Source organism: Schistocerca piceifrons, chromosome 5, assembly GCF_021461385.2.
Source record: "Schistocerca piceifrons isolate TAMUIC-IGC-003096 chromosome 5, iqSchPice1.1, whole genome shotgun sequence".
Classification (NCBI taxonomy): Eukaryota; Metazoa; Arthropoda; class Insecta; order Orthoptera; family Acrididae; genus Schistocerca; species Schistocerca piceifrons.
In genome coordinates, this window is record NC_060142.1 from 164,084,445 (window position 1) to 164,096,679 (window position 12,235).

The following is a 12,235-nucleotide window of genomic DNA, read 5'->3' on the forward strand; positions in this document are numbered from 1 at the left end:
AGTGCTCCGTGGCCATCAAATTGTTGCTGACTGCCAGTTGTTTGCTGGTTCTATTCAACACTATCACCTGTGACTTCATCTCTGTTTCATTTCGCAACTACTTACTTACATCTTCTAAAGAGTGCATGGCAGGCACACAATGAAAACATTACATTATGTTTCATATGTTTCATTGGACTGGACACCAGGGCCATCACTGGCAGTAGCATTGCTACACAAGGATGAAAGCAGCAGCAACCTCATCACTTGACAGTGGTCAAGGAGCACCCATTCAAAAGTTTTTAGTCATTTATGCACTTGGACAGAGATGGAAGCTTGTAAAAATTTTATTAGTTTTTACCACTGTGAGAACACTGGTGTGTACAGTATTATTTCCTCCCATTATAATGTACAAAGTAGTTATTGTGGAGCTGAAAGTGCATTTTTAAGGACTGAAGCGTGATTGTAGTTGAGTATGTATTGAGGAGTTTTGTTGTAGTTACTGGAAAAAAAACTATAATTTTAAGAATATTTTGAATTAGTGAAAGAAATAATTGATAAGCACTTGATTATCCACTTAATGTTTGTGATGTATGGCAGTGAAAAATGTCTGAGTTCACACATTGACATTTCTCACTAGTGCCAAATACTAATGTACAGTGGATAATGAAAATTTTTTATCCAGTTGCTGAAACCAGTTGTTCCTTTTTCACCAGGAAGTAGTTTGATGTTAATGCCAACATGATTTCTACTGTCACACATTGTTTTTTATAACATAATGTAATTGGATGGATAAAAAATCCACTCACCAAGCAGCAGCAGGAGAAAACACGTATAAAAGAAGGTTTTACTTTTGCAGTCTTTCAAAGCCAGTGGCTCCTTCTTCCAGCAAAAGGGGTGAAGGGGAAGGAAGAGGGGTGAAGGGAAAAGGGATAGTGACCCAGAGTTCTCATCCCATCCTGTAAGTCTCCCCTTAGCAGGGATTCTGATAATTGCTGTCAATGTTTTACATTGCCTTGAGTATCACCAAGTTATCAGTTAGGGTAAATGGGCATAGGTAGAGGGTGTATACAGACAACACACAATATCCTGTTGCAGACCATGCTCTACAAATTACAGTCACGACCTCAGTTCCTATTTCACCACACACACCACATGGATTCTTCCCACAGACACCCAACTATACAACTCCACAGGTGGGAACTAGCATTATAACATTTCGTTGGTTCATGCTAACCACCTGGCCTTAATTTCCGATAATTTCTTCTGTATTGGCATTTCTTCACAGTAACAACTCCTTTCTTCACACTGTTTCAGTTTTCTACATCTTTCATGTTCTGACCTGCCTATTTTTTACCGTCCCCCTGCTACCTCTGTTACAAACACTTTCCACTCTTATTAACTCTTGCACCATTTTTTAGCAGTAATCTCTGTCTTGCACATTACCCTGTCTTCCACTTTTAAGCTCTCAGATTTTCAAATCTTGTCTGGTATAGCCCCCAACAGTCTTGTCTTTCCTTCTTATCCCCTGCGGTAAGGCCCCCCTCACCTGGGGCTCTAGTAATCCAAATGCTACCCCTTTTCCTAAACCTCTTAAGCTCCTTTTGTCTTCACCCTTCTAATTTCCCCTTCAACACTTCTGCTAGGAGGAGCAGCCACTGGCTCCGAAAGCTTGCACGAGTAAAACCATTTTGTGTGTGTGTGTGTGTGTGTGTGTGTGTGTGTGTGTGTGTGTTTTCCCCCGCTGCCACGTGTGAGTAGATTTTTTTGTCTATCCAATTACATTATATAGTCAAAACTTGATTATTTTTGTTGTTAAATAGTGGTGGTTAAAAGTCAATGGGCCTTAACATAAGTGCTGATCAGCCATCAAATGGTGACTGATTTCTGTCTCAGATATTGATCAGACCCTCATTTCAATTTTGAGCTAGGTTATATTGTTAATTCTGGCACTATACTTCTTCAGTCTTGTATTGATATCTGCTCAGCAAAAAAACTGAATAAGATGTACTGTTAAGACACTGAGTTCACCAGATTCTGTACAGAAAGTAAACATCACAGAGACCAGAGATACCGCTTTACCATTAAAACAGTTAATATGCTCGTATTTTGGCTTTTTCTCTGTTACCCACCCACCCACCCCCCCTTCCAACATTTGCTTGTTTTCTGTAGTCTTTCCCTGGCTTCAAAAGACCAGTATTTTTTTATCTGTTTCATTGTTTTTTCTCTGCTAATGTGTGCAAGTATATATTATAGTGATTATTTCTTACTAATAAAACTGTTTTACATTATTGGATGTATAAAAAGTCTACTCACCAAGCAACGGCGATAGAACACACATAAAAATCTTATTACGTACCCAGAACCCCAGGTCAGGGGGGAATTACCGAAGAGGATGAGAACGAAACAGTCTGTGCTTCCCATCCGGTAAGTCTCCTCTGAGCTGGAATTCTGGATGAATTTTCCAGATTCTACCCCTTTTCCTAAACCTCACTAGTCCTTTTCATTCACTGCTCTCCCTTCCCCTTCAACCCTTCAGCCAGAAGGAGCTACTGGCTCCAAAAGCTTGTGTAAGTAATACCATTTATGTGTGTGTTCTCCTGCCACCACTTGGTGAATCGATTTTTTATCCGTCCAGTTATATTTTGAAGAACTGGTTTTTTGTTGATATGTTTTACATTATTGCTCATCTACAAATCTTTCAGGGGATTTGCATTTTGTTATTCAGACTCATGTGGCATATGGGGTTTTGTGTACTGTTACCCATTTTATTACATTTGAGAATTTTTGTTGTGCTTACACATGTTGTTTTGGATGTACAGTGAAACCTCTATATAACATTTTTCAAGGGACCACAAATTCTGAACACTGTAGGCTATAGAGGAAAACGCTATAAAGAGGAAGGCTTCCAAATAATAATTGTAGGGCATTACTGAAGATCAGGATACCACTAATCAGCTTTGACAAATGGTGCCATAGATGACATTTTAAATTTTCACAACACTGTAATAAGATATTCATTGCAAATGATCAATGTATTTGAATGATTAGTTTTTTGTAATTAAAACATGGGGCCCGGTAGGTGGACGGGTGAAAGTAAATGGCACCAAAAAGATCGCAAGCAGAATGTGTGCCACACGTCACGTGACCAGGTTCTGCCGCTGACATATGAAATAGGCTGAACGTGAGCTTTCCGAGCCAGTGCAAACTGTGAATCCACAGAATGGAAAACGATGCGTCTACATCCAGTCACTTAAACGTTATAAAGAGGTAAATAATTGACCAGGGTTCCAAAAATATGAGTGTTACATGGAGGAAATTGTAATATAGAGGAAACACAGTAAAGAGGAAAGTTTAACATTGTTTGTACGGGCTTTTAGTCGGGACCGAAAAAAACAGATGTAACATAGAGGAAAACATTATATGGAGGAACGTTATAAAGAGGTTTCACTGTAATTACACTTACCTCTCCAGTATCAGCTAGAAACAATACTTGCACACAGTAGATTTTTGACATCAATCTTCATATAAACAAAGGTTTCTATCCTCAGAAGTCTCTCGATGTGTTATTTATTGTCAATGAAGGAGGAAACTGTTTGCCACTATGTAATTCACCTCAAGTGGGTACCAAAAGGGGGGGGGGGGGGTCGTCATTGTAGAGCTCGCTATATGTAAAGTCAAAATGGAAGATTTAAGTATTTATCACTGCTATTCTTTTACTGTTTCTGCCTGTGAATGAATTAAAAACCATGTAGGTTGTTTTCTTATTTACAGATTGTGGAAATAAAATCCACACTATTGCCACTTGAACATCACTGGGGAAGAAAACTGAATTGTGGAACTTAATGAAGTTTCAAAACTTGTTTATTAGAGATGCAATGAGTTTGTATGTTCCAGTGAAGCAGTATGCCAGTATAATGGTTGTAGCAAAATTCATGACTAAGATAGCATAAATTGAAATTTATCTTTAACTGCTGACAGCAGTGGTTTGTTACCATTAGGAAATGTATAACACCAAGGGAAATTCCTGGGTGGAATAATATGTAAAGTAAAGTAAAGGAAAGGCAACCACTTAACTATAGCTGACTGATTTGTGCCACATAGATACATACAACAGTAAACAGGAGTTATGCTAGCTGTCAAGATCTTGCTATTGCTCTCACTATTGCTCTCACTGTTGCTTTAGTAGAAGTACGCATCTTGACACACAACCACATAGACACCCAAACACTGTAGTACAATGGAAAATCCAGGACAGAATGTAACAATATTATGAAATATTTTCATAATATTGTTACAAACACCATAGTACCATGGTTAGATGGCTTGGGGTCTCTGTGTGGTTGTGTGTGAGTGAACGTGTGTACTTCTAGTAGAGAAAGAGCAAGAGCTTGAAAGCTAGTATAAATACTGTTTACTATTTTGTGTTTCCTTTCCTTTATTTAATGTGTAAGGAAATGTTATAGAGAAGTGAAACATCCTAAAATACCTTTTAGCCAGATGAATATAATATGAAAAATAATAGAAGTGTTGCATGTGAATAAAACTGGGAATGCAAAAATCTCTCAAGCTGTAACAGCAAGGCATTGGAGATGCAGTGTATGGTGTTCAGCAAAAGGAATGCCATTGGTACCCATTGTGCATTTTCGTGCATGTAGCAGTAGCTGTGCATTATGGCACAGACTGCTTACCCAGATGCTTTGGAATGTTATACACTGGCTATAGCTTTGACACTGCGTATTCAAAGATGAATAAATTACACAAACAAAAGTGAATTAATCCCTGTGAGAACAACGAGTAATAATCCATTTAGGTGTACTCTGTCCACCAGCCTGCACTCACACGTGCATCATACACACACGCACACGCGCACACACACACACACACACACACACACACACACACACAGAGGGAATATACTTTTTAATGTGATATGAGGTTATTTGTTTGAAAATAAGTTTATACTTTGATTCACTTAATCAACACAAAGAAGGCAGGCTAATGAGTACATAATAATAGAAACCTTTGCTTAGAAGTTAAGGAAGTGGGTGTAAACAATGAAACTGTACCACCACCAGACTAATTACACACTTTACACAAACTTCCCTATTTCACTGAGAAGTCTCTGGAATGCTTTCTATTCATCCTTTTGTGTGTGACGTGATGTAATTTTGTAGCATCTACATCCAAGATGTTATGGTGATTGATGGCCTATTATTTGGGCTTTAATTTCATGTTTTAATCAAATGGTTCTCAGGGTGGTTTGCTGCTATTTTGACCACAAACTGTTCATGAGTGTAATAGTTATTTAAATGTTATAAATTTAAATTGTACTGTTGGCTTACTTCCATGTCAGATGCTGTGTTAAAATTTCTGTGTTATTGTGGCTATGTCATTTCAGCTGGATACTTTCATATTCTGTTCCGTAACAGCATCCTACGTTGGGATATAGCTAATGGGTTTTAACACTTAGAGAAGCTATTTCAGTGTTAATATATCTGTGTAACTGTAGTATTACTTTTTAATGGGTCTGTGGATAAACAGTATTTCTGAATATGCATTGTACTGTGTCAGGCCAAATAATGTGTGCATTTATTCACCTCATCATTTTCATGGGAAGCTGTCATGCTTTTTATATCAGTCTATAGTCTGGTTATTTAAGGTCTACATTTCTTTTCAATCCTTCTGTAGGTCATACATCACAGAATGATTCTGCAATGTCTAATGGAATTGTTCACAATGGTACATCACACTCTCACACATCTTCTGCAAAAAATAACCACAGAAAGTCTTTAGACAAAGGGGAGAGAGATAAGTCTATGGAACAAGATAGCAAACTTACAGCAGAAAAAGGTCATAAGTACTCATGCGGTCATGGAGGTATTCCAACAGATCTGGACTACATAGAAAGAGTAGGGTATGTAACTATGGATCCAACTAAATGCCTCTTTTATATGTGTTGGTTTTCAGATTGAACTAGTTGATCAGTTAAGTAGCTTCAGTGCTTTTATAAACAGCTGAAAATATTAGGTAGTCCCTTTTGTCTAATTTCTGTTGTCCATAACAGGTGAAGATATATAGCATGGAAATTTGCATGACTGCTGCAGCTTATACTAACAGAATCATAACAACTGTTTAACTGAATGTATACATGAATAACTTTCTTTTTTGTGACTTGTATCAATTTTGAAGCCAACTGCTTTGCTATGGTGATAGAGAAAAGCATGTTTAAATTTAAGTGCTTTGGTATGGAGGCTATGCATGTTTTGTTGTGTGGTGTTTCATAATTGACCTTTTATTCTAACTTACGCATTTACACTTTTGTGTCAGATATACTGGTAAACATGAATTTTCATTTGATTGCAGGGTTAAATCACTTGATCGAAGCCCTGGAGCAACTCGGAAGTCCGGAGGCTCCAATTTTATATTTAAAAGGTATATTTCAGAATCCTATTTTGTTAAGTAGAGATAAAGGAAATTATTCATCAGGTAGTTAAAGGAGATAAAAATTTAATAGTGGTGGGGAATTGGAATTCAATAAGAAAAGGAATAGAAGGAAAAACAGTAGGTGAATATGGACTGGGGGGAGAAATGAAAGAGGAAGCCACCTGGTTGAGGTTTGCACAGAACATAATTTAATCATTGTTTACACAAGGTTTAACAATTGTGTAAGAAGATTGTACATGTGAAAAAGACCTGAAGACACCGGAAGGTTTCAGAATGATTATGTAATGTATGTAAACAGGGATTTTGCAATCATTTTAAATTGTAAGAGATTTCCAGGGGCAGATGTGGACTATGAACATGGTTTATTGGCCATGAAGTATAGCTTAAAACTGAAGAAATTGCAGAAAGGCAGGAAATTAAGATGATGGGATCAGGATAAACTGAAAGAACCAGAGATTGCTGAAAGTATCATAGGGAGCATTAGGCAACGATTGACAAGAAGAGGGAAAGGAATACAGTAGATGACGAATGGGTAGCTTTGAGAAATGAAATAGCGAAAGCAGCAGAGGATCAAATAGATAAAAAGATAAGACCTAGTTGAAATCCTTGGATAACACAGAAGATACTGAATTTAATTGATGAAAGGGGAAAATATAAAAATGCAGTAATGAAGCAGGCAAAAGGATATACAAACTTCTAAAAAATGATATTGACAGGAAGTGCAAAATGGCTGAGCAGAAATGGCTGGAGGACAAATGTAAGGATTCAGAAACACCCATCACTGGGGGCAGATGGATACTACCTACAAGAAAATTCAAGAGACTATTGGAGAAAAGAGAAGCAGCTGTATGAATATCAAGGGCTCAGATGTGAAACCAGTCGTAAGCAAAGAAGGGAAAGCCCAGAGGTGGAAGGAGTATATAGAGGGTCCTTACAATGGAGATGTAGAGCAATGTAATAGAAATGGGAGAGGATGTAGATGAAGATGAGATGTAAGATGTGAAAATGCGAGAAGAATTTGACAGAGCGCTGAAAAACCTTATTTGAAATAAGATCCTTCCAGTAGACAACATTCTGTCAGACCTTGGGAGAGCCAGCCATGACAAAAAACTTCCATCTGGTGTGCAAGAGGTCTGAGAAAGGCAAAATACCTTCAAACTTCAAGAATAATGTAATAATTCCAATTCCGAAGAAAGCAGCTGGTGACAGGTGTGAATATTACTGGACTATGAGTTTAATAAGTTGTGGTTGCAAAATACTAACACGAATTCTTTACAGAAGAATGGAAAGACTGTTAGAAGCTGACCTCGAGGAAGATCAGTTCGGATTCCAGAGAAATGAAGGAACACACAGGGCAGTATTGAGGCTATGACTTCTTTTAGAAGAGATGTTAAGAAAAAGCAAATGTATGTTTATAGCATTGGTAGAGGTGGTGAAACCTTTTGACAGTGTTGATTAGAATACTCTCTTTTAAATTCTGAAGATAGCAGGGATAAAATACAGGGGGTAAAAGGCTATTTACAACTTGTACAGAAACCAGATGGCAGTTACAAGAGTCAGAGGGCATGAAAGGGAAGCAACAGTTCGAAGGGAATGAGACAAGAGTTGAAGCTTATCGCCAATGTTACTCGATCTCTACATTGAGCAAGCAGAAAGTTCAGGGAGAAGAATTAAAAACTTTGAGGTATGCTAATTATGTTATAATTTTCTTAGAGACAGCAAAGGACTCAGAAGAGCAATTGAACAGAATGGACTATTTATTGAAAGGAGGATATAAGATGAACATCAACAAAAGCAAAAAAAGATAATAGAATGTAGTCAAATGAACTAAGGTGATGCTGAGGGAATTAGGTTAAGAAATGAGGCACGTAAATTAAGAGATGTGTTTTGATATTTGGGTAGCAAAATAACTGATGATGGCTGAAGAAGAAGGATGTAAAATGTAGCCTGGCATAGCAGAAAAGCATTTTTGAAAAAGAAGTTTGTTAACATCTAGTATAGATTTAAGTTTCAGGAAGTCTTTCCTTAAAATGGCGAACCTGGGCACAAAGGATTGAAAATTTGTATGGATGCTGATAACACTAGTTAACAATTTTAGATATTTTTCTGCATCTGGTTTGTAAATGGGTGGATTTACCTAATATTAGGGTGCTGAATACACTGGTAAAATCAGTTTTTGCTATCACGTCACATTTCCTAGATACACAACAGAATAAAAAATAGTAATAGGAAAAACTGACACAATTAAGTAAAAAAAATATACATTCAGAATGTTTGAAATCAATGCTATTTTTTATGTATATATGGGCATGATGCCAATAGAAGGTCCGAATTAGTTCAGAAGATATTTTCTCCTTTAATCGTATTATTTTGGTTTTTGAAAAATGCAATGACGGAGCTCTTTCGTTTGCTGTTCCATCACTCTTCATAATAAGACCCCAGCAGTAGTCACCCATAATCGAAGGGTTCCAATGGCCTTGATAACAGTGTTCCATGGTAAGAATGTCTTAGTGAAAACGTTCACCATGCTCGTCACTTACGGCTCCCAAATTTTCTGGGAAGAAATCAAGGTGAGAATGTAAAAAGTGAATTGTAAGCGACATTCTACACCCCATGTTCTCATACTGTCCAAAAGATCGTTCACAGTGGTAACTTAGTTTTTGTCTTTTCTGTTACCCAAAAAGCCCTTCGCAATTGCTTTAAAAGAAGACCAAATAGCTAATTGGATATCTATGAGTTTGGTATCAAAGGTTGGATCTTTCAGCAATTTTTTTATTTGTGGTCCAACAAATATACCCTCTTTCAACTTTGCTTCATTTAATTTGGGAAACTTTTCTTTTAAATGATTGGAGGCCACACCTTCTTTATCCAGAGCTTTTACCAAGTTCTTAAGACCCAACTTGATAGGAAGGGGAGGCAAAATGATTTTATCGGGCTCAAGCAAAGCTCTGTAAGGAGTGCAACAACTTTTAAATCACAGCAAAGCTGCCATTCGTGATCCTTATATCTGATTGCCTCTAGCAGCAAAGCCATGGTTTCATAAGTTTCTTTCATGTCTACTGCGTAAGCCAAAGGTACTGATGAAAATGCATTGCCATTATGCAGTAGTACTGCTTCCAAGCTGGTTTTACTGGTGTCAATAAATAGTCGCCACTCCTGTGGATTCTGTTGTACACCTAGCTGCATCATCAAACCATTGACATATCTACATACACACATTGGATTATGCATATCGAAATATTGAACAAAGGAAGCACATCTTCATCTGAAACAGGAAATTTTTGTCCCTTTAGCTAGAAGGATCTGTTGTTGCAGTCTTGACCCCCAAGAGTTCAGCTTGCTGATTTGAAAGTTTTAGATCACGAACAAAATCATTCAGTTCCTTTTGGTTAAAGAGCTGAGGCGAAGTGTAATGATATTAAGGGCAGTACTCTTCTATATGTTCAGTACTTTCTGATTCACTTGACATGGTGACTGGTTCCATGGCTTTCTAGTTACAGACAGGAACAGGCAACCCCTCATCATGGGACACAGGCAAATGCACTGAAGATCCATTTAGATACTTTATTTTATGTCTAGTTTTGCTTGAATGTCCTGAAATATTTGTAAGACAGAAGTAACAGTCTGAATAATGATCATTAGGCTCACACCACACCATCTGAACAGCAGATGGCATGGCTCTGCATTTTCCTTTCGACGATTCAGTTAAAATTGTAGTACAGGTTATGCGGACAGTGTGAGCTGGAATATTTTTATCTTGGTCACCAACAGGACAACCAAAATACAATTTATATGCCTTCTTAACCAAATCGGTGATTGGTTGTCTTTGGGCTTTTGGAGTGAATTTCCCACACACATAACAAAAGTTGTCGGCGTTGTTTAGACAGCAACAACATTTACTAGTTGCCATTTTTCTTAGTGTAAGTTTTAAACACAAAAAGAGTGTACTATCTTTCACAGGAAACACTCACTGAGGATCTCTTTTGCACCACTAGATTACCACACCAACCATTTACTGATAACTTATAGATCCTCTGCAAATCAAAAACAAACAATTAAACATCAAAACAGAAGAACAGCAAAAAGCGAAATACCCCCCAAAAAACTTTAAAAACTCAAAAATAGTACGTGCTAGAACATTTTGAAAGGTATATTTGGATTCTACACACCAAAATACTTACTAATTGATGTATCACATCCCAGATGGAAACTGGCTGTTGACTAGTATAACCAAGCAGTGGAACGCCCCACAAACAAAGTACCATCATCATCACCTTCACCATCATTTTTTCTGAATGTATTCGTATGCCATGTTTGGAAGTGAAACATGAACAAAAACAGTTTAGCAGGAAGAGAATAGAAGCTGTTGAAAAGTGGTGCTACAGAAGAATGCTGAATATTAGACGGGTAGATCACATAACTAATGAGGTGGTGTGGAACGGAATTGAAGACTGATTTGTGGCACAACCTGACTAAAAGAAGGAATTTGTTGATTGGACACATTCTGAAACATCAAGGTATTGCCATTTTAGAAGAAGAAGAGGAAGAAGAAGAAAGTGGTGGTGGTGGTGGTGGCGGCGACATCTGAATTACAAGCAACTGTAAAGTATTTGGTGCTCCTAGAAGGGGCTCAGTGTTGCAACTCACAATAATTGTTGTTGTTATCTTCAGTTCAGAGACTGGTTTGATGCAGCTCTCCATGCTACTCTATCCTGTGCAAGCTTCTTCATCTCCCAGTACCTAGTGCAACCTACATCCTTCTGAATTTGTTCAGTGTATTCATCTCTTGGTCTCCCTCAACGATTTTTACCCTCTACGCTGCCCTCCAATACTGATGGCTTAGAATATGCCCTACCAACCGATCCCTTCTTCTAGTCAAGTTGCGCCACAAATTTTGCTTCTCTCCAATTCTGTTCAATACCTCCTCATTAGTTATGTGATCTACCCATCTATCTTGAGCATTCTTCTGTAGCACCACATTTTGAAAGCTTCTATTCTCTTCTTGTCTAAACTATTCATCATCCACGTTTCACTTCCATACATGGCTACACTCCATACAGATACTTTCAGATACGACTTCCTGACAAATTTATACTCGATGTTAACAAATTTCTCTTCGTCAGAAACACTTTCCTTGCCATTGCCATTCTACATTTTATATCTTCTCTACTTCGACCATCATCAGTTATTTTGCTCCCCAACTGGCAAAACTCATATACTACTTTTAAGCGTCTCATTTCCTAATCTAATTCCCCCAGCATCGCCTGATTTAATTCGACTGCATTCCATTATCCTTGTTTTGCTTTTGTTGATGTTCATCTTATATCCTCCTTTCAAGACACTGTCCATTCCGTTCAACTGCTGTTCCAGGTCACTTGCTGTCTCTGACATAATTGCAATGTCATCGGCGAACCTCAAAGTTTTTATTTCTTCTCCATAGATTTTAATTCCTACTCCAAATTTTTCTTTTGTTCCCTTTACTGCTTGCTCAATATACGGATTGAATAACATCGGGGATAGGCTACAATCCTGTCTCACTCCCTTCCCATCCACTGCATCCCTTTCATGCCCCTCGACTCTTATAACTGCCATCTGCTTTCTGTACAAATTGTAAATAGCCTTTCGCTCTCTGTATTTTACCCCTGCCACCTTTAGAATTTGAAAGAGAGTATTCCAGTCAACATTGTCAAAAGATTTCTCTCAGTGTACAAATGCTAGAAACGTAGATTTGCCTTTCGTTAATCTATTTTCTAATATAAGTCGTAGGGTCAGTATTGCCTCACGTGTTCCTACATTCCTACGGAATCCA

At 37.8% G+C, this 12,235-nt stretch overlaps 1 protein-coding gene across 1 annotated transcript in view; it reads left to right on the plus strand.

The window, feature by feature from the left end:
• Positions 1-12,235, plus strand: part of LOC124798088 (macoilin-1) — a 171,739-nt gene that overhangs the window by 96,697 nt on the left and 62,807 nt on the right. Inside the window, exons 7-8 of the mRNA XM_047261330.1 lie at positions 5,671-5,896; positions 6,346-6,414. Of these exons, the coding sequence (XP_047117286.1) occupies positions 5,671-5,896; positions 6,346-6,414 (295 nt within the window). The remainder of the gene's footprint in view (positions 1-5,670; positions 5,897-6,345; positions 6,415-12,235) is intronic.